Here is a 24,294-nt window from a genome sequence, read left to right as displayed (position 1 = left end):
GGCCGGGGGATGTTTCACAGGCAGTAGATATCTGGCTGTGGCGACCGAAGCCAGCACAGTCCCAGCAGCCCAGTTGTTAACATCGTCATTCTCTTATTCGCAGAAACTCAAGCAAATGCTTCGGCTCCTTGTTCCTGCCTGTTGACTGCACCGGGGTGGCCATGACTCAACCCAGCTTCCAGGACTGAGGGGCAGAGGTGGTGAGAGACCTGTCTGAGGTATGACGGAGACAACCAAATAGCATGGGGTTTAATGGGGTGGGGAAAGGGTATGAGGTAGCTGCGAGATTTCTTCAGCAACACCCCCTGCACTGTGTTCCACAACCCCTTCCTGGTAGAGACTGGGACTGGGGAAGCTCCAAGGTCACCAGCCAGTCCTCTCCCCTCCCTGCCCTTAGTGAGCTCCTCAGACCTCGCTGGAGGACTTGGAAGAGCCACGGCCCCTTTTCAAGCAAAGGCTTCTCTATCTGCACCCCTGCCCCTGTGTTGCAGGGTGAGGTCCCACGACGGCACCGATGGAGAGCGTGTACTCAGTGGAGCCAGCGCCTGACGGTGCCGGCCCCACCTCGCTGGACATGCTCAGCTTCCTGGACGCCCTGGCGAACAGCACAGAGGAGCAATGCTTCAGCGCCCGCTCCCGCAGCACTGTCCTGGAAGGGCTGCCGTTCGGCGGCGTGCCCACCGTGCTCGCTATCAACTTCATCCTCTGGCTGGTGAGCGGGCCAGGAGGGTGCCATGTCCTCAGGCACTACAGCCCCCCGGCAGCGATGTCAGAGACTGGCTGTGAGCACGAGTGTGTGTGTTACAGGTGTGCTGACAGCCACACCTGTGTGCAGCGTGCGTGCCTGTGTGCCCGGCTGTTTGGGGGAATGGGTGTGAGTGAGTGCAGGGGACCAAGAGCTTTGTCCACATCATGGTGGGCAGCAGGTGGCACTTGGGTGGCAGTGGTGAGATCACGGAGCAGGAGCAGTTTGGCTTGAGGCAAGAGTTTTGCATGAGCTTGGGCTCATGAGTGGGAAAACAGTGGGAGACCCCATGGGGTGAGACTCTGCAGCAAAACCCTTCACCTCTCCTCTTCCCTCTTCCAGCTTCTCCTCCTGGTCTTCTCCTGCCTTCGGAAAGCAGCTTGGGACTACGGGCGCCTGGCGCTGCTGATGGACAATGATAGGTGAGCAGGACGTGAGGCCACCGTGGGTGATGGCTCCAGCCTCTCCAAGAGGGCTGGCAGGAGGGCTGGCGCTGCGGGGTGGCCCATGGAGAAGCTCAGCAGGTGTTCCTGTCCCTCCTTTCCACTAGGAATGGCCTGGCTGCCCTTGTCCATGGAGGCATAGGCACTGCCTGCTGCAGGGAGAGGGAAAGCCCAAGCCAGCTTTGATTCCCACTTGCAGGCACCCTCTGGTGACGGTGCTCTTGGTGCCAGGGAGGGCACCGTCCTGGGAAGGACAGAGGCCCAAGAGCTGCTTTGGCTGGGGACTGAGACACTGCCTTTCCTCTGCCGCTTTCTTGGGATGAGCAAGGCTGGCCAGGGGACGAGGCAGAGGGAGACACGCAGCAATAACACGGTTCCTCGTGTGAGCAGGGCAGCTTGCTTGGCCCATCCTTTGGACTAAGTGCAGAATCTCCCCCCAAAATCCCAGTGTCCTGGTGAAAGTAGAGCCTGGACCAGATTTCCAGGTGGGCTGTGCTGACCGCAGCTGCCAGAGCATGGCTGACCCCAGGCAGCAGAGCATCTTTCTTTGCTGTTGTGGTTTAACCCGGCAGGCAGCTAAACACCACATAGCCGCTCGCTCACTCCTCCCCCCACAGAATCAGGGAAAAAAAGTAAAATTCATGGGTTGAGGTAAAGACAGTTTAATAAGACAGAAAAGGAAGGGAAGATAATAATAATAATAATAATAATAATAATAATAGTAGTAGTAGTAGTAGTAGTAGTAGTAGTAGTAGTAGTAATAATAATAATAATAATAATGATAAAAGAATATACAAAATAAGTGATGCATAATGCAATTGCTCACCACCCGCCGACTGATGCCCAGCCAGTTCCCGAGCAGCAGTCCCCCTCAGCCAACTCCCCCCAGTTTATATATTGAGCATGACGTCATATGGTATGGAATACCCCGTTGGCCAGTTTGGATCAGCTGTCCTGGCTGTGCCCCCTCCCAGCTTCTCTCTGGCAGGGCATGAGAAGCTGAAAAGTCCTTGATAGGTAAGCACTACTTAGCAACAACTAAAGCATCAGTGCGCTATCAACATTCTTCTCATACTAAATCCAAAACCCAGCACTATACCAGCTGCTAGGAAGAAAATTAACTCTATCCCAGCCAAAACCTGGACATTTGCACAGGCGGTGCACACAGGAGGGGTCTCTGCAAGGCTGGGCAGCCTGTGGGAGGAGATGTTGCAAAAGCCCCTCTCCTGCCTTCTCTCCTCTCCAGCTCCTCTTGGGCTCATGCTCTGGACCTGAGTCTGGCAATGGACAGGCAATGTTTCCCTTCACCAGGGAGATCAAAAGGGCAATCAAGACTTAAAATTCAAGCACTGATTACATTTCTTTTACTGTAATGCCACTTGAGGGCTGAAACCAGTGGAATATAAAAATCTGATTCAGCAGGCTCTCATCCTGGAGCTAAGGCCAATTCTCCACCTGCCGTGTGCCAGGGCCACAGAGAAGCCACAGGGACTCACCGGTGCAGAGGCAGCGAGTGCAGCTCCTGCCCCGAGCCCAGCGGTAGTCGCTGGTCCAGCCCTAGTGCAGGATGCAGGGAGGGGGGGAGGCATTTCCTGGGCTGCTCTCCTAGGAGAAGCTTCTCCGAGGGTGCTCATCCTCTCCCGTCTGCTGCTTCTCTCCTGCCTCACCTCACTGCAAAGTTTGACGTCACTTTTCTACGGAGAGCAGAGCGAGAAGGAGAAGTCACCATCGGAGAGCAGCCCCCTGGACGTCGACAACAAGGACGTGGTGAGTGCTGGCGGCCGTGGCAGCGGGAGCCCAGGCTGGGCTTGTCCTCACCCAGCCCACTCTGCTCTTCATGGGAAACCCAGGTCAGAAAAATGTTAAATGGGAGACATTAAATCCTCCAGTGTGGAGTTTCCTGCTTACCACCCTTTAGCAGTGGGGTATTCCTGGGAAAGCTGGAGGGTTTCTTTGTCCTGGCTTGATTTGAGGCATTTACCTTGAATGGCAGCTCGGAGGGGATGCTCCCGCCAGGGTGAGCATCTCCTGGCTGCTTGGCCATCCCTGCCGGCTGCGGGGACCTAGTTGGATGCATGGCCAGAGCCTTGTTCTGTGTGCCTGCAGGGACCTTTTTGGCCCTGGCAGGACCAAGTCCCCTGGATCACACCTCCACCTCTGCCGGCATGGTGGGCTGTGGGGGCTTTAAAGCCATCTTTTATTTCTCTCTACCACACCAGGCACAAACCAGGTTTGCTGGAAATGAGCATGGACCAACACCTTTTTCTGTCTGTTTCTTTCTGTTTTTTGGCAACAAAAGCTCAAAAATCAGTCACTGGTGTGACTATGAAAAAATGACAGAACTTCTTAAAAAAAACCTAGGCAAGAAAGGTAAAGAAGCAAAATTCTTGCAGGTGGTAGGAGGCCTGTTTAAAAGTTCAGTACTGGATGCTCTGGGCAAATGTATATTGCTCATCAAAAAATAAGTGAGAAGGACCACAGGGAATGCCAGCATGGCTAAAGAGCAGATTAAGGGAGATTATTAGATGTAAGAAGACATCCTTTTAAAAGTCAAGCTGTTCCCAAATGAGGAAAATCTAAACTGTGCCAGGTAAAATACACTAAGGGTGGGTGGAAGAGGAGTTTGAGGAAAAATTTGTAGAGAGCAAGTACTGGATTTTTCTTCACACATCAGGAACAGGAAACCTCCCAGAGGGTTTGTAGGGCTGATAGGTGAAGGTAGAAAATGCTTGCTGGAGAAGGCGAGAATGTGGCAGGAGAGCTAAATAAAGTTTTGTGGCCTGTATCCAGTGAAGAGGAGCTCGACCAAATTCCTGTCCGGAGGCCCTTCTCTGCAGGGAAGCACCAAAGCATCTCTCCAACAGCGGGGTTGGAGGTTGAGGTTGCAATAAAAGCAGCCTGACAAATTCCCGTTACCATCACAAATTCCCAGAAGCAGGCATGGGACCGCTCACTCACCCTGAGACGAATAGCCAAGCTATTGACTGTAGTGTGCAACCTCTCTCCTGCACATGGGCATCCTAGAGAGCTGGGAATCGGCTGATAAATGCTGGTTTTTCAGGAGGGTTTCTGGAAAAGCCAAGAAACTACAGCCCAGGGAGCTTGGGGTCTGAACGGACAACCCCCCAGACATGGTTCTCCAGAGCAGAACCCCGGATTGGGGTGTAGGAGGGGAGTCAGCCTGGCTGTGCTAAAGGGGTGTCCAGTGCCCACGGAGCTGTCAGGCACGTGGGGATGCCTGTACCTCCAAAGCCTCCCACTGTGGACGATCAGATGAAGCTGAGCTGTGGGGTAGGAGGGAAGGTCCTGGCTTTGGTAAAGCTGGGGAATGGAGAGGAGGAAGAAGCTGCCAGCTGTCACGGGACAGGGTAAGGGAATCCCACAGGGGGCTGCCTGGGGTGCCTCCCATCCAAAGTCAGCATAAATCCACTGGAAAGGAGGCGAAGAGGAGGGACCCGATGGCCAAGTGTTATTTGGTACAGCCATGAAAGGGAAGACTGCAAAGGGACCTTGAACTTGGATGAACTCCAGCATTGGTAAAATGTAACAGAATACGTAAGGGAGAAAAACTTTAATATTGTCCCCTGCAGTGACAGGGAATGAGCTATTACACAAGATCTTGGCGTTGTCATATATCGCTCTATGGCGGTGCTGGCTCAGCGCTTGGTAGCGGTCAAAAAAGCTCATTGCATGGTAGGGGCTGTCAGGGAAAGCACAGAGGAGGGAGCTGCTGGAAGCTAGGAGCCTGTGTTACAGAGACACCCCGTGTTTCCTGCTCCTCCTGAGGCAACTGCCTTTGGCCACCACTTCAGACAAGCTGCTGGGCTGAACATTGCTGAGCTGCTCTGGGCACTGTCTCCGCTTGCTCAGCCCCCCAGCTCCAGGCACCGCACCGTCTCCGCACACATCCCCAGTACGTGCTGTGTCCCAGCTCCTCGCTGGGGAGGTGGGGGTGGTCGCCCCTTGCTCATCCTGACTCTCTTCCCTTGCAGGGATTCTGCTCCTGGCTAATTTCTATCTACCAGATGAAGTAAGTGTGTGTCCTCGGCATTGCAGCCGTGCCTCACTGCTGCCCGACCCTGGGGAGCCAGTGCCCATAGGTTGTCACACATCACCCAGAGCTGCTGGGACTGGCAGCTGAGGAGAGCCCTCCTAAAACATCTCCCTGGGAGAGAGAGCAGAGGGTTCACCTCTGTGTTTCCTCCTGGCCCCTGGCTCCTGTCCCGAAGGAATGAGCTTCAACCTCTTTCTGGTAGGAGCTGGTCCTGTAGTGGGATGGCAGCCTGATGGCTGCTTGCATTCCCCGTTCCCTCTGTGCCCAAATCCCATGTGCCACAAGCGGGATACCATGAGTTGGCATGGGTTGTGTGAGGCTGGAGCAGCCAGCGTCCCCGGGGCGGGAGGTGGTGGGGAGGCACCACCAGCGCTCACCCCCACCCGCCTCTCCCCCAGGGATGAGGAGATTCAGAGCAAGTGTGGGATCGACGCCACCACCTACCTCTCCTTCCAGCGGCACCTCCTGGTCCTGCTGATGCTGGTCTGTGTGCTCTCCGTGGCCGTCATCCTGCCTGTCAACTTCTCAGGGGATCTCCTGGGTAGGTGCTTCCCTAGTTGCGGGATGGCTCAGGAGCATGGCACAAGCTTTCCCATCCTCGGGCTGAGCACCCTGCCCTGGGAACAGAGGGCAGAAGGACCACTCCATCAGGAGCCTCCATGTGAGCAGGAACTCACCATCAGCTGGAACGCAAGAGGCAGGGAGCTTCAGGATGGCGTGGGCTTGGTGGAGACCTGGGAGACGGAAAAGGAGGGAGCAAAGACCAGAGCTACTAACCCTGCAAGCATGGACACACACACTGCACTGAGTTCCTGTAACCTCCCGCTTCTCTTCCCCTGCAGGACACAATCCCACCCACTTCGGCCGGACAACCATCGCCAACATCCCAACGCAGTACGTGGCTGCCGTGTCCAGTGGGGCTGTGGGCACTGCTGCTGCGGCGGGCACTGCTGGGAGTCACAGTCCCGGAACAGGGGCGGGTCCCCGTGTGCGGCATGCTGCTCGCGGCAGCCCCCGTGTCTGCCTGCACCGCGCATGAGCACCGTCGCGGTGGGCAGCCTGCTGGCTCTGCTCGCTGCACCCCACTGCTGGCAGAGGTGCTCTCGGGGGTTCTGGGCCGCCTCCTTTCTGCAGCATCTCGGCCAACACCCTGGACGCTGCCCCTCTCATCCCTGGGGTGGGGGTCCGGCAGCCATCCTACTGGGTGGTTGGGCTGGCTGTGGGTGAGGCGCTAAGCGCCAGGCTGGTCTGCGTGCCATGCGCCCGCCGCAGCGCTTGCTGATCCCCTCTTCCCCTCCTCCAGGGACCGTCTCCTGTGGCTGCACAGCATCTTCGCCCTCATCTATTTCATCCTCACCATCCTCTGCATGGCTCACCACTCTGTCCACCTTGAATACAGAGAGAATGAGAAGGTGAGCAACATCGCTTCCTCCAGCTCTGCCTTGTTCAGCACTTAACAGCCTGCAGACCCCCACCCATCCACCCCCTCTCCTCCTTCTCCTCCCCCAGGTTGCCCGGACACTGATGGTTACCCACATCCCCAAGGAGATCACAGACCCTTCCCTTATCATCAAGCATTTCCAGTGAGTAGTGGTGCGCCGCAGCCTCGCCAGGGCAGCTGGCAGGCAGGTGGCAGGGGCTCTCCCTGTTCCCCGGCTCCTGGTGCCACCATGTCCCTGTGCCCGCAGCGAGGCTTATCCCAGCTGCACCGTCACCAACGTCCAGTTCTGCTTCGACGTGCGCAAGCTGATGAAGCTGGATGCGGAAAGGTGAGTGCCTGCAGGTCCCCATTGCCTCTGCGGGTGGGTGTACCACTCCTGCCCAGCATGTCGAGGGACCCAGTCTGTCTGTCTGTCTGCTATTCCCTGAATGACCCTCATCCCTATCGGCTTCCCGGCAGGCGCAAGGCAATGAAGGGGCGGCTTTACTTCACCACCAAGGCGCAGAAAGAGGGGAAGATCATGATCAAAACCCACCCCTGCGCCCGCATCTTCTGCTGCCGCTTCTGTGGCTTTGAGCAGGTAGGTGGGTGCGGGCAGGGCTGCAGGCAGCACATCCCCACTGTGGGCAGGGCAGAGCAGAGCATGGCAGCTCGCCCGTGCCGCAGCCCAGCGAGCACGGCAGAGTCCCGGCTGCTCCCGCAGGTGGACGCCGAGCAGTACTATGGGGAGCTGGAGGAGAAGCTCACGGATGAGTTCAATGCTGAGCGCAACCGCATCACGCTCAAGCGGCTCGACATGGCCTTTATCACCTTCCAGGACGAGCGAATGACAGCTGTGTGAGTGCCCCTGGGATATGCCAGCACAGGCACGTCCCCCAGCCTGGTGGCCATTGCCACTGAGGCACCTTGCCAGCTCCTCTGGCCAGAGACAGGCAATGGGTCTATCTCTGCTGTGCCACTGCCACCTGCAGAGATGGCTGCTCTGTTGGGGCTGTGGGAAGGGTCTCATGAGAAGGGTGGGGGGGTCCTGAGCCCTCAGCCTGGACCTGACCCCTGGCTCCCTCCTCCTGCAGGATTTTGAAGGACTACAGCCACATCCGCTGCCGCAAGCACCCCCAGCAGTCCTCTGTCACTACTGTGGTCAAGTCACACCACTGGGGCGTTCACTATGCCCCTGCACCCAGCGATATCATCTGGTGAACCCCTGTGGCGGGAGAGGGAGGGAAAGCAAGCAGCGGGGGGAACCCATATCAATAGCTATAGAGAGCCCATACCCATAGCTATAGGGAGCCCATATAGCTGTTGGGGACCTGTGCCCATACCTGTAGGGTGCCTTCTCAGGATGACAGGGGCTGACAATCCGTCCTGTGGTCATAGCAGAAGTCACCAGGGGTGATCACCCTGTGGGTGGCAGGGCTTGGCCAGGTGAGGTTTGGGGTGGTTGTGAGGCTCTGATTTCTGCAGCCTGACTCCAAAGCCTCCTGGTGCACAGACCCCCCCACTGCAGTCATACTCTGGTCCTGGGGCTCTGCAGGTGTCAGCGCAGCAGCACAGGGAGCGGGGAGAGGTTGAACTTGGAGCAGAGGCTGCCAGGATGGTCGGTGTGGGCAGTGGGAGGCAGAGCTTCGGGGAGCCACGCTAGGAGACCCAGGACATGTGGCTATTCCTCTGCACCATGTCTGAGTTGTGCTTTCCTCTCACAGGGAGAATTTATCGGTCCGTGGCACATCTTGGTGGGTGAGATTCATCCTCCTTAATATCTGCCTCTTCATCCTCCTCTTCTTCCTCACCACGCCAGCCATCATCGTCAACACCATGGACATGTTCAATGTCACACAGCCTGTGGAGAGCCTCAAGGTAGTCCCTCGGGCCCCATGCCAGCTTTCCCAAAGGGTCTCCATTTCCAGGCTTGTCTGTGACAGGGGGAGGGCACTGACTCTATACTGACCCAAGAAGACGAGCCGTCACTGGGATGAGCATTGATGAGAGGCAAGGAGTCATGCCCCTGCTTACCATCCATCCCTTTCTTGCTGTATTTCCAGTGACAGAGCCCTGGGACACCTGTGCAAACCTGAGCTTTGGTGCTGGTGTCCATGGGCGAGGGTGGGTTGGTGTCCATGCAAGAGGAGAGGGATGGGAAGAGCTCCAGGAGATGTTAGGAGCTGCCAGCAGCACATCTCCTTCCTGCTCATTGACATATGAACTGTTGGGTGGGCACTGGGGCTCAGAGCATGCCCGTGGTACCTTTGGCTGGCCTCAAGCTCTTACTTCCCGAAACAAACGCCCCTGCTCAGGGAGGGGATGCCCCAGCCCGCCCATTGCATGCACCATCCTGTGCCAGGAGGCCCAGGGAGCTGCCTCCAGCATGGCTGAGCTCCAGTGGGCTCCTGAGGGGGTGTCTGGCATCTCTCCTCTTGCAGAACCCCATCATCACCCAGTTCTTCCCCACGCTGCTCCTCTGGGCCTTCTCCGTCTTCCTGCCCTTCCTCGTCTACTACTCGGCATTCTTCGAGTCACACTGGACGAGGTAACGGGGCTGGCCCCGCGCTCCCCCAGGGCTGTGGTAGATGGGAGGAACCTCAGTGGGACTCGTGGGACCCGACCTGCAGGGAGGCAGGCAGTGGAGTGGCACACCCCCACAGAGCCCCATGGGTGTTGCCCTCCAGGGAAAGAGCCCTAAATCCATGCCTGAAGGAGCCATTTTCTTGCGATAGCCCTGAACGCTTCCAGGCTGCTGACAAAGGCAGGTGGAGCTGGCTTTAAGATGGGTCTGAAGAAGTTTGTGAAAGGGATGGCGTGATGGTAGACTGGCAGCAGCAGGGCCGTGGCCCTGACTCGAGCGGCACATCCCAGCCGTGCTTCCAGCCCTCCAACATGGAGGTACGGGTTCAGGATGCTCAAAGTCTCCTAGCTCTGCCCAGCTCCTACAGTGTGCTCTCTCTGTCTTGACCCTCCACTGGCCCCAACCCTTGTGCCTGGTCTGCTGAGTCCTTGCAGGAGCTTTGTCACCTCCCTTCCTTCTCCCAGGGGAAACAGGGGCTCCTGAACCTGTTGTAGACAGCCAGCTGCCTCGTTGGGTGTCTACACCAGCAGGGATAGTAGGAGAGGGCAGGGATGAAGGAGGTGAGAGGCTGGGAAGACAAGAGCTTTCACTACAGCAGATTTCCTCATGGTGACTCCCCCCGGCCTGGGAGACACTTTGCAAGGCCCCAGTAGATGCACAGATCAAATGCACGTGGCTTCCTGGGGCTGGGAGTGGCTCCTTGGTGAAGAGCGAGACAGAGCCCAGCCTCTCCCCCCACCTCGGAAAAGTGCAACATTCTTCTCTTGCCTGCCCTCTCCTCAGGTCGAGTGAAAATCAGCTCACCATGCACAAGTGCTTCTTCTTTCTGGTGTTCATGGTCATCATCCTGCCCTCGCTGGGGCTGAGCAGGTACGGACCACCCTGCCATGCTGCTCTCCCTGCCCCCCCGCAGCCGGGATTGCACCCAGACCCCTTGCCTCCCACAAGCCAGCCCCAAAGGGCTAAGGGCCCACTGCTGCTGAAACACGGCTGTCTCTGGGGAGGAAAACGCTCGCTCTTTAGCTGTGCCAAGCTGCTCCCAGACGGTCACGGACAGAAAGCTTCCCTGCGGAGGAGGGAGGGAGTGGAGCAGCTTGCCAGGCTGCCACGGCTGACCCGAGGGTGCTGGCGGTGCCCTGCTTGGGGTCAGCCCTTCAGCAGACCCTGAAAGGACCACGTCAGGTATCTGCGTAGCCCCAGCTACAGCAATCCTGACCGTCTGGGAGGCGAGCACCCACACCGTGATGGTCCCGTGCGGCAGAAGGGGCTGCTCTGGCAGTGTAGGGTCCAGAGGGTCTCGTCCTCCTGGGGCAGGGGAAAGCATGTGCCCACTGGGTGCTCCCCACGTTGCTCTGCAGCTCCCTCTCTTTCTGAGCTGCTCCTGTTCTCCCCCCTCCAGCCTGGACCTTTTTTTCCGCTGGCTCTTTGACACCCACTTTCTGGACGAGGCCAATATCAAGTTCCAGTGAGTAGCAGGGAGCTCCCGGGCGAACAGGAGTACCCAATGCCAGCCCCCAGTGGCTCTCCTGGCTGCCTGCCCGAGCATCCTCTCACCCTCTGCGTCCCCGGGGCAGGTGTGTTTTCCTCCCGGACAACGGCGCTTTCTTCGTCAACTACGTGGTCACCTCCAGCCTGATTGGGACGGCCATGGAGCTGCTGCGCATCCCAGGCCTCCTCGTCTACACCGCCCGCCTCTGCTTCGCCAAGTCTGAGCCTGAGCGGCTCCACGTCAAGCGCGTACGTGGCTCTGGTCACTTCCAAGCCTATGTGACTCCCCAGCATGGCAGGGATGTGCTCACTGGAAACTCAGGCTTGTGGGGACAAGCCACCGTGCAAGGGGTGCTGCTATGGCCTTGGTCCCATGGGAATAACAGGGGGAGGCAATCGTGTGGGCCAGGGTGCAAAGGCAGAGACAGTAATGGCGCTGTTGGTTGTGTCCCAGAGCCAAGCCTACCAGTTCCAGTTTGGACTGGAGTACGCCTGGACCTGCTGCATCTTCTCTGTCGTCATGACCTACAGCATCACCTGCCCCATCATTGTCCCTTTTGGTGAGTACGATACCATGCCCCTGGTCCTGCTGCCCCCAGCCGAGCTGAGAATGGCCAGTCCCAGCTGCCAGCAGCGGTGGTACAGGAGGGTATCGTCCCCTGGGCCACTGTCCCTGAGCCCTGACTGTTCCCGAGCCCTGGCTGTCTCCAAGCCCTGGCTATCCCCATTGTCCTCTCCCCAAATGGCCCTTCTCCTCCTGCCAGGTTTGCTCTACATGCTGCTCAAGCACATGGTTGACCGGTACAACATCTACTACGTGTACATCCCCACCAAGCTGAACCAGCGCCTCCATGTTGCCGCCATCAGCCAGGTCGTGGTGGCCCCCATCCTCTGCATGTTCTGGCTGCTCTTCTTCTCCGTCCTGCGCCTTGGTAGGGCTGCTCCCCACCACTGCTTAGGATCACATCTAACGCTTGGGGGGACGAGCCGCTGGTGTGACCCCTGAGTTAGGCATGGCATGGAGGGTGGGAAGGAGGATGAGATGGGATGGGGTGGGATGGGATGGGGGAAGGTGTGATGGAGACTTGGCAGATGAGGGGGGGTGTCGGCTAGTGTTTTGGGAAGGGGGTTGAGAGCTTGTAAGACCCAAAGCAGGCACCAGCCTGGGTCTCAGCTGGATGTGCAGCAGGTCCTTGGAAGCTCATGTGCTGCCCCAGTGTCTCTCTGCTTTAGGTCCCACCCGCCCTGTCACCCTTTTCACCTTTGTGGTCCTCCTCTCCTGCATTGTCTTCTCCTTCTTTGGCCTCTGCCTGAAGAAGCTGCAGCCGCGAAAACCCTCCAGCTACCAGGTGAGCACGCGCAGCCGCCCATCCTGTTCCCTCACCCCGCTGCATCCCCTCCTCGCCTCTCTGGGGTGCGCTTTCTGTGGGGAGTCTGAGGCGGTGCCTGGCTGCACCCCAGCTTCGGCTGGGGGCCCCCAATCTGTCGTTTCTTCCTGGCCTTCGTCTCCCCAGATGTCCGACCAGTCTGAAGGCGCCTTCAATGATGTGGAGCGGAGCAGCGTCTCCTCCACCCCCAACTCCAACGTGAGTACCCCTCCCCAGCCCCACCGCAGCCCCCCCACCTCTCTCCCCTGGACCCTGACCTCCCGCCGCCCCCCGGGGCAGCTCTTCGTGGCCACCGTCCTGCAGGAGCCCGAGCTGAGCCTGACGCCAGCGGCCTCCCCGGCGCACCAGTCCTACGGCACCATGGGCAACCACCTGGAGCCGGTGGAGGACGGGGAGGATGGGGGGCTGCAGAGCTTCGAGACGGAGCTGGAGACAGTGGAGGGCGAGTACAGGAGCGGCCCCGTGATGGAGAGCCAGGCCCGCTACCAGTGAGCATCCCTGTCACCGGGGCGAGGACCGGCCATGCTGAGAGCAGAGGACGTGTGGGGGGCAGGAAGGAGCCTTTCCAGCACTGGTGGGGGCCACCTCGCCGACGGGGCAGGGGGACGACAGGACTGATGTGAGGGGGAGACCGCATTGCATGGGAGGTGGCGGGAGGCTCTGCCGGCCCCTCCTGCTGCCTGGACCGGCTCAGGCCCCCCTGTGCCCCCCATTCCCCCCTGCCTCTTCCATCCTGTCGTGGGGAAGAGGGGATGCAGTGGTGTGGGAGAGGGTTTCTCTGAGAGGCCATCCTTTTGGGGACGGGAAGGAGGCCCTGGCCCCTCCATGAGGGGGAAGCAGCCCAGACAGCTCAGACGAATGTGCCCGCCGCCATGCTGTCCCGCAGATCCTCGGTAGCAGAGGACGACCACTCCTAACCCTTGCTTCCCCTGTCCCCCGCCCTGCCATCCCGCTGCCTCCCCTGGTGCCAGCCCTGCAGGCTCCTGCCCACCCCTGCTGCCGCCCATTAAAGCAGGGACTGCTGAGACGCGTGTGCTTTGGTGGAGAAGGTGCGTGCCTGGGGCTGCTCCTGCGTCTGCCTGAGCACAAGCAGCCCTGCTACGAGGCAGGCATCAAAACGCAAGCCCAGCTCTTCCCCACCCTCCCACCCCATCTCTGCCGCTGCTGCCACTGCACCATGGCTGTGCCCTTGGGTCCTCAGGGAGGAGCAGGAGGTCAAGGGACGAGTGTGTGAGGGCAGCTCCTCATCATCCTGCTCCCCCCAGCAGCATCCCGCTCGTGCTCGCATTCTCCCTGGGGCTGGCCATGGGACCCTGCATGGGTCCGTCCTGTTGCAACAGAAATGGGAAGGGTGTGTGGCCTGGCAGGACCCCAGCCTCCGGGTCCTGATCCACTGCATCCTGCCCTCACCCACAAGCCGCAGCCACGGGATGCTCCCCGGCAGCCGCACCGCCTCTCAAGCCTGAGTCCTACTGTGGTCAGTGTAAATGCGCTGGCTCCTGCCTGGGCAGCATCTCTGGGGTTTTCCAGCTCATCTGCCGCAGCCATGGAGGCCCCTGGGGATGAGGGCAGATCCTCACCCTGCTCGGCCTCTCTCCCATTGAGCTAGCCCACCTGGGCATGCTGGCTCCTCGCTCAGCTCTGCTTTGGCCTCAGGACTGATTTTCCTGCTCCTGATTTTTCTGCTGGCTTCAGAGCAATTCTAGCCACCATCCCAGGGCCGTGCAGGGAGGGAAGGGACGACGGTGCAGCTCTGCCGGCACCGGGGCTGCCAGCGTGGGGAGTGCTGCTGTGCGAAGGCAGATGCTCGGCCATGGCACCACTCAGCATTACTGGTGCCACTGGGGTGGGGACACGGTGTGCCAGTCCTGGAAGGCGGGGGTTAAAAGGCAGTCCAGCAGCAAGCTGTGGGTCTCTGTTGGACTCAAGTGGGCCAGCGGGTCTCAGCTCGGCCAGCTGGCAGCCCGGTAGCCGCCATCCCACCCATGCTCCTGCATGCTAAGGGGCAATGGCTGCGGCATCCTAGCCACCAAGCGATTGCCTTGGGGGAGCCTTGAGATTAGCCGCTCCCTTCCAACCCCAAAAAGCACCCTGGGGGGCTCGCAGCTCCCTGCCTAAGGTGCCCCTGGGGCTGCCCACAGCTCAGCCGCTGCCCTCACTGCCTGCTCCAGGGGCAGCTACGGCCGGAGCAGGAGGGGATGCTGGTGGCCTCTCCGGGTGGAAGAAAGTGCCTGCGAGTGGCACCGCGTCCTTGGGAGTTCGGGCTGCTGGTCCGATTGCCCTTGGCTGCCCCGCTGTAGGAATGTGCCAGAGGTCCGTATCTTCTCGTGATTTATTGCTATGACCGTGCCTTGAATAAAATTACTTCACCCAGTTGCTGCCTGGCATCGTCACCCCAGTGCATCCTGCGCAGTGCCAGGAGAGGGGCCCCTCACTGCTGGAGCCTGCAAAAGTACCCCAGCCTGTTTCCCGACCTGTGGGCTGCTTTTGACCCTTCCTGGGGATGTCCTGCAGAGGCTTCAGTGGTGAGGAGACCGCTCGGACATCTCCCCACCTCCAGGCACCTTGCCACCCACCATGGTCCCCACAAAAGCAAACCCCACCGAGTGGGCAGAAGCAGCAAAGGCACGGGAGTGGGGGAGCACCCCGTCATGTCCCCTCGGAAAGACTGGCACAGCCCTCGGCACTGTCCCCGGCACTGGGGATGGGGTGCAGCCCTGGGACAGGCATGTGCCTCCCCTGCCCATCCTCTGCCAGCGCTCGCCCCGCAGGCAGGGCTGACTCAGGACACCACCAAAGGGGCACACACTGCCTGTAGGGAGCAGGAGGGTGGCCTGGAGCTCCTCTGGGACCACAGCAAGGAGTGGAGGCAGTGGGGAGACCCATCCCATCTGGGGATGGAGCAGGTGTTCCCAAAGCTGAACTGCCCACCAGCAAGTCCCGGGGAAGAGGGCGAACACCATTTTAGGAACCTTTCTCTAGGTTTTGAGCAGACAGCGCTCTTTTGCTCCCCTCCTCCCTCCCAAAACACACTCTATACCCAAATTCCTACTTGAATGATTTGCCTCTGGTTTCAGCAGGTCCCTCCTGCAGGCCCTGGGGTGAGCCCTGCCCAGCCAGCCTGGCTTACAGCACAGGGCAGGGCGCAGGGGGAGGGCATCCCTTTGGGTAAAAAAATGGAAAATTTAAAAACTCACTCCCTTCATCACACACCCCCACAGAGGCCCCCCACGGTTTGTAATTAGCAGTAAATGGGGCTAAATGCAGGGCCTTGCTGGTGCCAGGGAGCTGAGGCAGGAGCCCTGGCTGTGAGCGAGGGCTGTAATTGCCCCCCCGGCTCGCAGCTCTCCCAGCCCTCGCGCCGGGGAAGCTCATCACAGCCTGGCGAGGTTGTGTAACCCTCACCACGCTACGCCTCCGCCACTCCGGCCCTAAGAAACCCGCTCGCCTGATTACAGCCTGCGCATACAAAAGTCCCTCACAGCTGGGGCCGAGCAATTGCACGGCGTCTCCCCCTGCGCCGGCCGGTGGCGGGCAGTGCCAGAAGCATCCCCGCCGGGCAGCAGCCAAGGCAAAGGGGCGGTTTGTGGGAGCCGTGGCAAACCTCCGCGCTGATACAGGGAGTCGAAGATGGGGGTGCTGCTGGGGGGTGCCACGCTGGCCCTTCCCTGCAGCGCTGGGGTTGGGCTCCCACCGCAAGCCCTGAGGCTGGCAGCTGTGCTCCAGGCCAGGAAGAGCTGGAAATTTTATTATAGCAATGAACCACAGGGAGGATTTCTTTGCGTTCAGATCTCTGCTGCTCTCCTTGCCCTTCGCAGCCCGTCACACGTCACCCTGCAGGACAAACGTTGCCCAAAGCAGAGCAGCGCGGCTTTCTCAGGATACTCACCATGCTCTCCTATGGTAGGGCTGGGATTTCCAGCCCTCAGGAGATGCTATTACAGACCTGGAGCTGGCTTCCCCACTTTAGGGACCACCCTTCTTCAGTGCAAAGTGCCCAACTCTCCCAGGGCTAGAAACCCACCATGTCAAAGCTAGAACATGCCCCGGAAAGGGGGAGACAGGACCTCCTGCATCCCACCAGCTGCTCCCTGGGGCAGGGCTGCTGGGGCGGCTCTGCAGTCCAGCTGGCAGGGGGGATGCTGCATGGAGCCGGGCAGGACTTCACTGCGAGGCCGTGCCCTGCTGCTGCGGGCAACCAGCAGTGGGTGACCAGCAGTGGGTGAGCCAATGCCATCTCAAAGAACAAAAGCAGCAGCTGAACAACAGAAAAGGGATTTTTAGGCTGATTGCTTAAAAATCTAATTCCATTAGAGATCATTAAATTTGAAGGATAATGAGCAATCAGCAGCAGGACGCCTTTGCTAGCCCCTCCGCAGCTCACCCATTCAATTATGGTGCACAAAAGCTCCCAACAGACATTTGGTGCTGGATGCCTTCTCATGTCAGTCGAGCTGGACTACACAAGTGCTCCCAATGACCAGTACCTCCCAAGCTAGAGCCAACAAGAAACCAGTAAACACCTCTCTGTCATCCTGTTTTTTTGGCTTGCTTGGGCCTTTTATATTAAAATAACCGTAAAACATAAGGCAGCAAAAAGGGCCGAGACTTACTGTTGTTCTTTATTAAACAGTACAGCTGGGTATAAGAGGCACACAGACTAGTTCAGTTCTCTTGGGAGTTACACAAAACATGGTACAGCAGAGGAGAAGGCAAGGAGCTGGGAAAGCTAGAGGGAGCGGGAATGGTTTGGGGCAGTAACACCCATGTCCCACCCATCACACAGCTGCCTGCTTGTCACAGAGAGCCAGAAGGTCCCCCCATGATGCTGAAGGCTGATGCCCCAGAACAAGGTTGCAAAGAGGACATCCCCATTCCCAAAGCCTCCTGCCCCATACCATGCCGTCACAGCTAGCGCCTCCCCCCAGCCCCGGCCCCTCCATCCCTCACTGCCTGGCGTGAGAATGGAGAGGACCTCACCTGACCCAGCTGATAGAGACGCCCATGGGCCAGGATGCACAACACCATGCTGTAGGACTGCAGGAGCAGAGCCTGGTACCGTGGGGAGGACAGCGAGCATCCTACATGGGGATGTTCACTGCCTGTTCCACAATACCCCTCAGCTCCCCTCCCAAACACAGCTGGAGGGCTCCTTGCTTGCTGGAACCCCACAGCCACCACCAGGCCTGGTGGCAGGGAAACAGAGCCCCATCTCACAGGGCAACCCATCACCCCCTCCATGGCATGGGGCTGGGAGACCTCAGCTGCAGCTGCGAGGAGCAGGCAGCCCTCTCCTGCCCCAAAGCGGCGGACATCTGAGTATAGGAGGAACATGTCTCTAGAACAGGACCATCTCAGCCCTCAATGCCGGTCTCCTCCTGCCCTGAAGCAGCAGCAAAAAAGGGCGCTGCCTGTAACTGAATACTTGCTCCATGTCCTTGCCCTGGGGCTAGTGATGGCTGGAAACATGGTTCTGCCTGTCCCACAAAGATGAACTCTTCTTCAAAGTGCTCAAGTTCAGCTCCCCCCAGAGCCCTCAGGTGCTGCCTCTCAGCCATTTCCTGGGATTTGTTCCAGCAGATGCTGTCTTCTCACTCCTGTACTGACACAGCACTGCTGCACACACCTAACTGGGTGCCTCGTTCTCTCCGAAGCGGCTGTGTCTCAAGTATTGCTTGGGAGGGATTACTAAAGAGTGAGGAGCTCTGCAGATGTGCACTGTGTGCAGCTGGGAAGCGCTCCAGGTCCTGACAGCATCAGCAGAGAAATTCCAGCTATGCTTTCTCTGGCCAAGAGCCAGAATGATTTCTGAAAGCTGTTGCCATGACATGATTGCAACCTTAATTTTTATTTTAAGACATCTTTTCCTTGTATTTACTTTATTCTCCTTAACAAAAAGCAGTAAAGAGCCACCACTGCTGCTGCGTTTCAGCTGGCTCTGAGGTTAAACCAACCAGCCAAAACAAAACAAAGCCTTTCAGCTGGCAGCCCAGACCTGCCAAAAGCAGCCTCACCTCGGGATTAACGTGACCCCACTGCTTGAAGCATCCCTAGGAAACACACAGAGTTGTGGTCAACCTGACATGAGGAAAAGCCACGGATCCCATCTGGGCGAGAGGCAAGGCAGAACAGAGCACCAGGATTAACTACCCGGTAGTGACACGTGGGTGAAGGGAGAGGGGGAAAAGCTCCCCGCAAGGTTTGAGGAGGACGCCACGCGGCATGGCCAGCTCCCACCTCTGCTGCCCCTGCCCCTGGAGGGAGCCAAATCAGCCAATGCAACACCTGAACTGGGCACAGCAGCGTGGGAGGAGCGAGCAGTACCAGACCTGGCAGGTCTCAAGCACGGCAAATAGGATCTCGGGCAAGTAAGCCCGATAGGTCTACGCTAGCTGTCATCTAACTAGGGTGGGTAGCAAGAGGAGGGAAGACGAGCCAGCTAAAAACCAGAGTAGGTACACAGGTGTTGGTGTTCCTGCTAGCCCGAAGGAACTTGGGGCAGGGCGGCGTACCTGTGCTGTGGCACTCCTAGGCTTCGCAAAGGCAGAGATGTCGTCATGTTGAAGCAAGGCGGAATCACTGGGAGAGCCCTGAAGCATGCGTGACCGGAGGAGATGGCGATGGGCTGGTGCACAAAGACAGAGGAGGAGAGAGGCAGAGAGCGTGGTGTGAGCGCTCTCCCTGCCCAGGGCCGCTGAGTGGTCAGGGATGGGGATGGCTGGCAGGATCTAGTCCCCTTCTGGGAGGGTCTCCCAGCCACGTCGCATGGCTTTCACCACAGCACCGTAGAGTTCGCTCCAAGCCTCCTGCACGTCTGGGCTGAAGGCAGTGCCAAGGCATTTCTCCAGCATGTACAGCAAGGACTCGCCGACAGTCTGCAAACCAAACAGGGAGGCGTCAAGCTCAGCACCGGGGGATGACACACAGCCCCTTCTCTCAATTCACTGCCTTTTTGGACTTCTCCCATTGCAGGGCAGCTGCTCCTCCTCCACCAGCGGGACCAGGCCACCCCATCCCTGGCTGCTCAGAGGGGCCCCAGAGCCAGCCCACGCCATCCCCTTCCCCTGCCCTATGCTGGCCCTCACCCCATACCCCACACCCTGGGTGAGCGGGGAGCGCAGGCAGGGAGCAAGGGCTGACAGCGCACATGTAACACCGGAGAAGAGGTAGACGTCCATCCTTTGTGGCTCCCAGATGCGGGTAGTCAGCCCCATCCCCTGGCATAGCAGAGGATCAGCAGAGCTGAGCAATGCCCTGATGCCAGGAGAGGGGGTCAGACCCCAGGCTGGATGCTGAGGGCCTGCCTCGCCGCCTCTCAGGCCTCTCCACAGGGCATTGCTCCTCACGGAGCTGCGAGCAACCCCATCCAGGAGCATCCGCACATTGAGCACAGGGCTGGTGGGGATCACTAGCCAAGCAAAGGGGACCCTGCTCCCTCTGAAGAGGACCAAAGCAAGTGGTATCAGGAGGGAACCATGCGTTGGTTAGAAACCTTTCCTTCGGCCTGCCCTTCCCCGCTGCATTATCCAGCATTTCTGTCCGTGCTTGATAGCAGGAGAGAAGTAAGCAAGAGTTTAATATGGAGGATGCTCCTGTCTTACTGCCACAGAGGAAGCGGGGGCTGAGGTGCAGCAACCCCATCCCAGTGCAGACACAGAGAGAGGTGGATGCTCCCTTTCCCAGGTGTGGTGAGGTTTACGCAGAGCATTTGATGCAGAGGTCCAGGGCCCAGGGCAAAGGCTGAGCCTGTAGCCCTGTGTCGCAGGAGAGACTGCAGTGCCCCAAACCGTGGTCCTCCGCAAACAGGGAAAATGCCTTGCTCCCCTCTGTCCTTTCTCACTGGGCTTACTGGGGGAGGGCAGAAAATGAGGGGAGCTCAAGGGCTTCCCTGATCAAGCCAACGTCGCTATGCTCAGCAGCTCGGGGGCTGCCCTGAGCCACCACCTTTCTCTCCAGCCAGCTGAACCCAGCAGGTGGGTGGAGAGGGATGGGGACAGCCGAGGGCTGCACAAACACAGCTGCAGCGGGACAAGAGAGGACATCTCACCGAGAAAGACTCGACCTTCACACCGACTGCCTGGTGCTTCTTGCCGAGGTTGCAGAGATACTCTTCCAGGCAGGACAAGTTCTCCAGGTGGCTCACAGCGGCATCGATCACCAGCATCACCTGCAGGAGCACAGAGGCAGAACGGCATTAACAGCAAGGCTCTGCTGCCTTCCCAGAGGAACAAAGAGTCTGACCCCTCTACTTCACCCTTCTCAGCCTGATCACCTCCCAGCCCAGCAGATGCCCTCTGAGCTTTCCCCGTCCCAGCGGGGGTAAACAGCCCGACAGCAGAGCAGTTAGGGGCTAAGATCTAACACTGATGCAGTCATTACAGCTCTTGGGACCCCAGGACAACTGCAGGGGAGCCCTGGAAGTTGCCAGACTAGAGTTTCCAAGTAGAAGTTGCCAAGATGGTGCAATTGTGAATAAGGCAACTCCAATTCTAAGATCAGCCAAGGTATTTGAGGAGATGGGGTGAATGGTACAGCCAAGAGACCTGGTCTGGTAAAGCACGTACCACCATGGTCTCCAAGGAGCATGAAGAGTCAAATGAAAACAGGACAGAGAAGGGTTAATGAGGGATGAAGGGAACAGACACACCAAATTAGAGGAGATTAAAGCCAGGGCATGGCTAGCTGGGCAAAGCCAAGAGGTGATAGAATTGTGCTCTATAATTTCAACAGGGAAATTATCTCCAACAAGAGCAAAGAGCTATTTCAGTTCAAGGCAATAATAGCAGAAGTAAAAATGGACTTAACTTTGCCAATAAACGGAGGCTGGAAAATAACAAAAAGCTTGCAGCTACGAGAGAAGTGCAGTCCTGAAACAGCCTCTTACGCGGAATAGAGATAGGAAAGCGAGGCACCAAACTGGTTTAAAGATGGAGCCAGACAGTTTATGACGGCATCTGCAAGCCAAAGCTGTACTCTGCCCCAGTGTGGCTGCTCTTCAGGGCTCAGCAAAGGGTCTCTGCTGCACCAGGTGTAATTCTGCCCATGCATGAGCTCCTCCAGATGACATCAGCATTGCTCCTCTTCCTATTTTGGGGGGGAGGCAAATGCGTATCGCAGCGCTCCCCCAGAGGCTATCCAAAAGATGCTGTGGGCCTTCTGGCTCTGCAGCCGCACCAACAGCCTCTCCACAGTAGTGGGTCCACAGGAGCCTGGCCCACTGCCCAGCTCTGTGCCACCTCCTGGTCAGCATGTGGCCAAGCAGAGGGCTTCGGTCTTTGTCTAGAAAAAAGCTCACCGAGGCACTTCCACGGTAGAAGAAGGGGGCTTCCAACTTTCACAAGAGGCAATCCACTCTCACATGAGGGCATGAAAATCAGCATGGTGCTTCTTACCCACCACAATCCACATCCTCGTCCCCTCCCCACTGTTGTAGTGTACTTTGTCCTGGCAATAGCACCTTCTGCTAGCATGAGTAACCCCCTGCTGTTACCATTTCAGGAGGAGACTTCCCATGCGTTCCCCAGTCAGACACCCCACAGTCCCAAGCCATTTGCCTAAGGGCTTCCTCCTCCATGGAGGCTGCGCTCCAGCCATGCCACAGCCCCCCTCTCACCTTCCTGATGTGATCCAGGAACTCGGGGGCAGAGAGGCATTCCTGAGGGCTGGCAAACTGCTTGCAGTTGTACTGGAAAAGGGGCAACAGGTCAGGGTCCAAGTCAAACAACCTGCAACAGCAAAAGAGAAACCTCCACCTTCTCACTTCCTCAGCTTTTAGAGTCCTGCTCACCCCAGGAACAAGCCCATCAGCAGCACACCCGCAGCCCCCTCCCACCTACTGATCCCTCCCTGCCTGTAAAGGATCCAGAAGTTATGAGAAGTCTTAATTTGGGGCAATCCAGGTTACCTATAGTCAGAAGAGTCTCTATTTGTAGGGAGGTGATCATCCCCCTGTACTCGGCACTGGTGAGGCCGCACCTCGAATACTGTGTTCAGTTTTGGGCCCCTCGCTACAAGAAGGACATGGAGGTGCTGGAGCGTGTCCAGAGAAGGGCAACGAAGCTGGTGAAGGGCCTGGAGCACAAGCCTTATGAGGAGCGGCTGAGGGAACTGGGGTTGTTTAGTCTGGAGAAGAGGAGGCTGAGGGGAGACCTCATCGCACTCTACAACTACCTGAAAGGAGGTTGTAGCGAGGTGGGTGTTGGTCTCTTCTCCCAAGTCACAAGTGATAGGACGAGAGGAAATGGCCTCAAGTTGTGCCAAGGGAGGTTTAGACTGGATATTAGGAGAAATTTCTTTACTGAAAGAGATTACAGGTTAACATTGGAACAGGCTGCCCAGGGAAGTGGTGGAGTCCCCATCCCTGGAAGTATTTAAAAGACGTGTAGATGAGGCGCTTAGGGACATGGTTTAGTGGGCATGGTGGTGTTGGGTTGATGGTTGGACTTGATGATCTTAGAGGTCTTTTCTGATCTTAATGATTCTATGATTCTATTTCCCTGGACCACAGCCCCAGCTCTCAGATACATGTTTATGGCACCTGAGGACCAGTCCCAGCTTGCTGGAGTTCCTCCCAGCCTGGCCCTTCTCCCCAAAGTCTTGGTTGTTGTCTCAACTCTTCCCATTCACACTTCATGATCCCCTTGAGCCCCAAAGCTCCCAAATCTGGGGAAGGCTTGCCAGCTCCAGCAGCCGGCTTTCCTACTTGAGCAAGGGGTGCATGTACAAACTCAGCTAATGCCCCACCCTCCCACACCATCACCAGCTCCCATTTTTTCCCCTCTCATCTTCCCTGCCAGTGTATGCCAGGCACGTGTGGGTCGCCGCAGCAGCCACCCAGGTAGATCTAACAGGCTGATGCTGTCCATGGAGGCCACAGGGAATTCAGTCTCTCCTCTCCCCATCCTGCACGTTAAACTACTGCATCCCGCTCCCCTCCACTAAAATTCCCAATATTGCTGTCGCTGCTCGCAGCCCTGCTGTGCAAAGTTTGGCTCCCGCCTGCTACGCTCCGCTCCAGAAGCTGGTCATCGACTCTCCGATCGTCCTTTTTAAACGACTTTTCGTAGGTTTTTTCCTTTTTCTCTTCCCATAATTGAGACATTAATCTGTTTAAGAGAGGCAAGGAGCTGGGTTTCAGCTGTTCCCCCCGCACACCATTTCCTCTGCCCTGAGACTGAATTCCTCCCCAGCAGGCAGGTCTTTGCCTGGGCTGGAGCGCCGTGTCAGGGACAATTCGGCGGTCCCTTCGATACGCTCCCCAGAGTCGGCGGACACGCAGCTCTTTGAACAGCAGAAGTAACGGTGACAAGGTGGGGGATCAGTGGGCACAAAGGCACAACGCCTGCCCGCTGCCTCTCTCCCTCCACCTCCCCGAAATAAAGTTCTCACTCGTGGAGGGTGGGAAAGGCCGGGAAGCCGCGCGGGGCGGACGGCCTTCCCCACGCCGCTGCCCCACGCCAGCCGCGGCTCCGCGGTGGAGGGGCTTCAACCCCGCGCTGCTCGCTGCGGGCCGCCAGCCCCGGGGCGGGGAGGGGAGAGAGCGCGGGGTGAGGCAGCCGGCCCGGAGCCATCGCCAAGCGAAGGGGAGCGTCTCCCTCCAAGCAGCGGAGCCCGTCCATCCCCCCCGCGTCGGTCCGGGCGGGCGGCCGGGGCTGGGGTGCCGGTGCCCGCGTCCCGTGCCTGCCGCCCCGCTCACCTGGAGAAGAGGACGAGGCCGTGCTGCACGGGGCTGCCGCTCACCCGCTGCCAGCTCTCCCGGATCAGCGCTCGCTGCCTGCCGGACAGCAGCGGCCCGCTCTCCATGGCGGGGCGGGGGCACCTGCCCCTCGCCGCCCGAGGCGAGGCGCTGGCACCGCTCGCTCCGCGGGCGGAGGGGCGGCGGAGGGGCCGCCGAGCGGCAGCCGCCCGCCCCTCGCTCCGCCGGGGGGGGCGGGCGGCGCGGCGCTCACCTGGGGGTCCCGCCCCCGCCGCGGCGGCACCCGCGCTCCGCCCCGCCCCGCCGGCACCGGCGCTCCCCGGTGCCCATCTCCTCCACCCGGGGCTTCCCCGACCGCCTCCCTGGTAAGGAGGAGCTCACGTTACATTTCCCACTCAGGGAAAGGAAGGAAGAAAAAAAAACTTAAAAAAAAAAAAATTAAAACACCCAGCGCCCCCCGCAGGACTCGCAGCCGCA

General features: G+C 58.6%; 2 protein-coding genes across 2 annotated transcripts; one reads left to right on the top strand and one right to left on the bottom strand.

Annotated features, from left to right (window-relative positions):
* The first annotated feature begins 514 nt into the window (after positions 1 to 514).
* On the top strand, positions 515 to 14,495 carry TMEM63C (transmembrane protein 63C). Its single transcript, XM_075152496.1, has 22 exons — positions 515 to 712; positions 1,088 to 1,167; positions 2,868 to 2,955; positions 5,181 to 5,218; positions 5,641 to 5,783; positions 6,085 to 6,136; positions 6,546 to 6,654; positions 6,752 to 6,825; positions 6,931 to 7,011; positions 7,143 to 7,263; positions 7,387 to 7,520; positions 7,757 to 7,879; positions 8,387 to 8,540; positions 9,104 to 9,210; positions 10,030 to 10,116; positions 10,646 to 10,711; positions 10,821 to 10,983; positions 11,189 to 11,294; positions 11,499 to 11,666; positions 11,968 to 12,083; positions 12,249 to 12,320; positions 12,402 to 14,495. Exons 1-22 carry the CDS (start codon positions 515 to 517, stop codon positions 12,612 to 12,614), a joined length of 2,493 nt encoding a protein of 830 aa, XP_075008597.1. The 3' UTR covers positions 12,615 to 14,495.
* A 2,234-nt stretch (positions 14,496 to 16,729) lies between these two features.
* NGB (neuroglobin) lies at positions 16,730 to 24,034 on the bottom strand. Its single transcript, XM_075151439.1, has 4 exons — positions 23,818 to 24,034; positions 21,736 to 21,847; positions 20,170 to 20,289; positions 16,730 to 18,997 (listed from the first exon to the last, which is right to left on the bottom strand). Exons 1-4 carry the CDS (start codon positions 23,922 to 23,924, stop codon positions 18,851 to 18,853), a joined length of 486 nt encoding a protein of 161 aa, XP_075007540.1. The 5' UTR covers positions 23,925 to 24,034; the 3' UTR covers positions 16,730 to 18,850.
* Positions 24,035 to 24,294: the final 260 nt, after the last annotated feature.

This window comes from Calonectris borealis, chromosome 5 (genome assembly GCF_964195595.1).
Source record: "Calonectris borealis chromosome 5, bCalBor7.hap1.2, whole genome shotgun sequence".
Taxonomy (NCBI): domain Eukaryota; kingdom Metazoa; phylum Chordata; class Aves; order Procellariiformes; family Procellariidae; genus Calonectris; species Calonectris borealis.
The sequence above is the reverse complement of the archived record's forward strand: the minus strand, read 5'-3'. Positions and strand labels throughout refer to the sequence as shown.

Bases quoted from the DNA above. Each gene is read 5' to 3' on its own strand.
- TMEM63C (XM_075152496.1), top strand. From the start codon at position 515: ATGGAGAGCGTGTACTCAGTGGAGCCAGCGCCTGACGGTGCCGGCCCC. The intron at 6,826-6,930 runs GTGAGTAGTGGT...CTGTGCCCGCAG, and splicing joins CTTATCATCAAGCATTTCCA to CGAGGCTTATCCCAGCTGCA. The intron at 7,012-7,142 runs GTGAGTGCCTGC...GCTTCCCGGCAG, and splicing joins ATGAAGCTGGATGCGGAAAG to GCGCAAGGCAATGAAGGGGC.
- NGB (XM_075151439.1), bottom strand. From the start codon at position 23,924: ATGGAGAGCGGGCCGCTGCTGTCCGGCAGGCAGCGAGCGCTGATCCGG. The intron at 21,848-23,817 runs GTGAGCGGGGCG...TTGCTGTTGCAG, and splicing joins GGCCTCGTCCTCTTCTCCAG to GTTGTTTGACTTGGACCCTG. The intron at 20,290-21,735 runs GTGAGAGGGGGG...GTGCTCCTGCAG, and splicing joins TCCTGGATCACATCAGGAAG to GTGATGCTGGTGATCGATGC.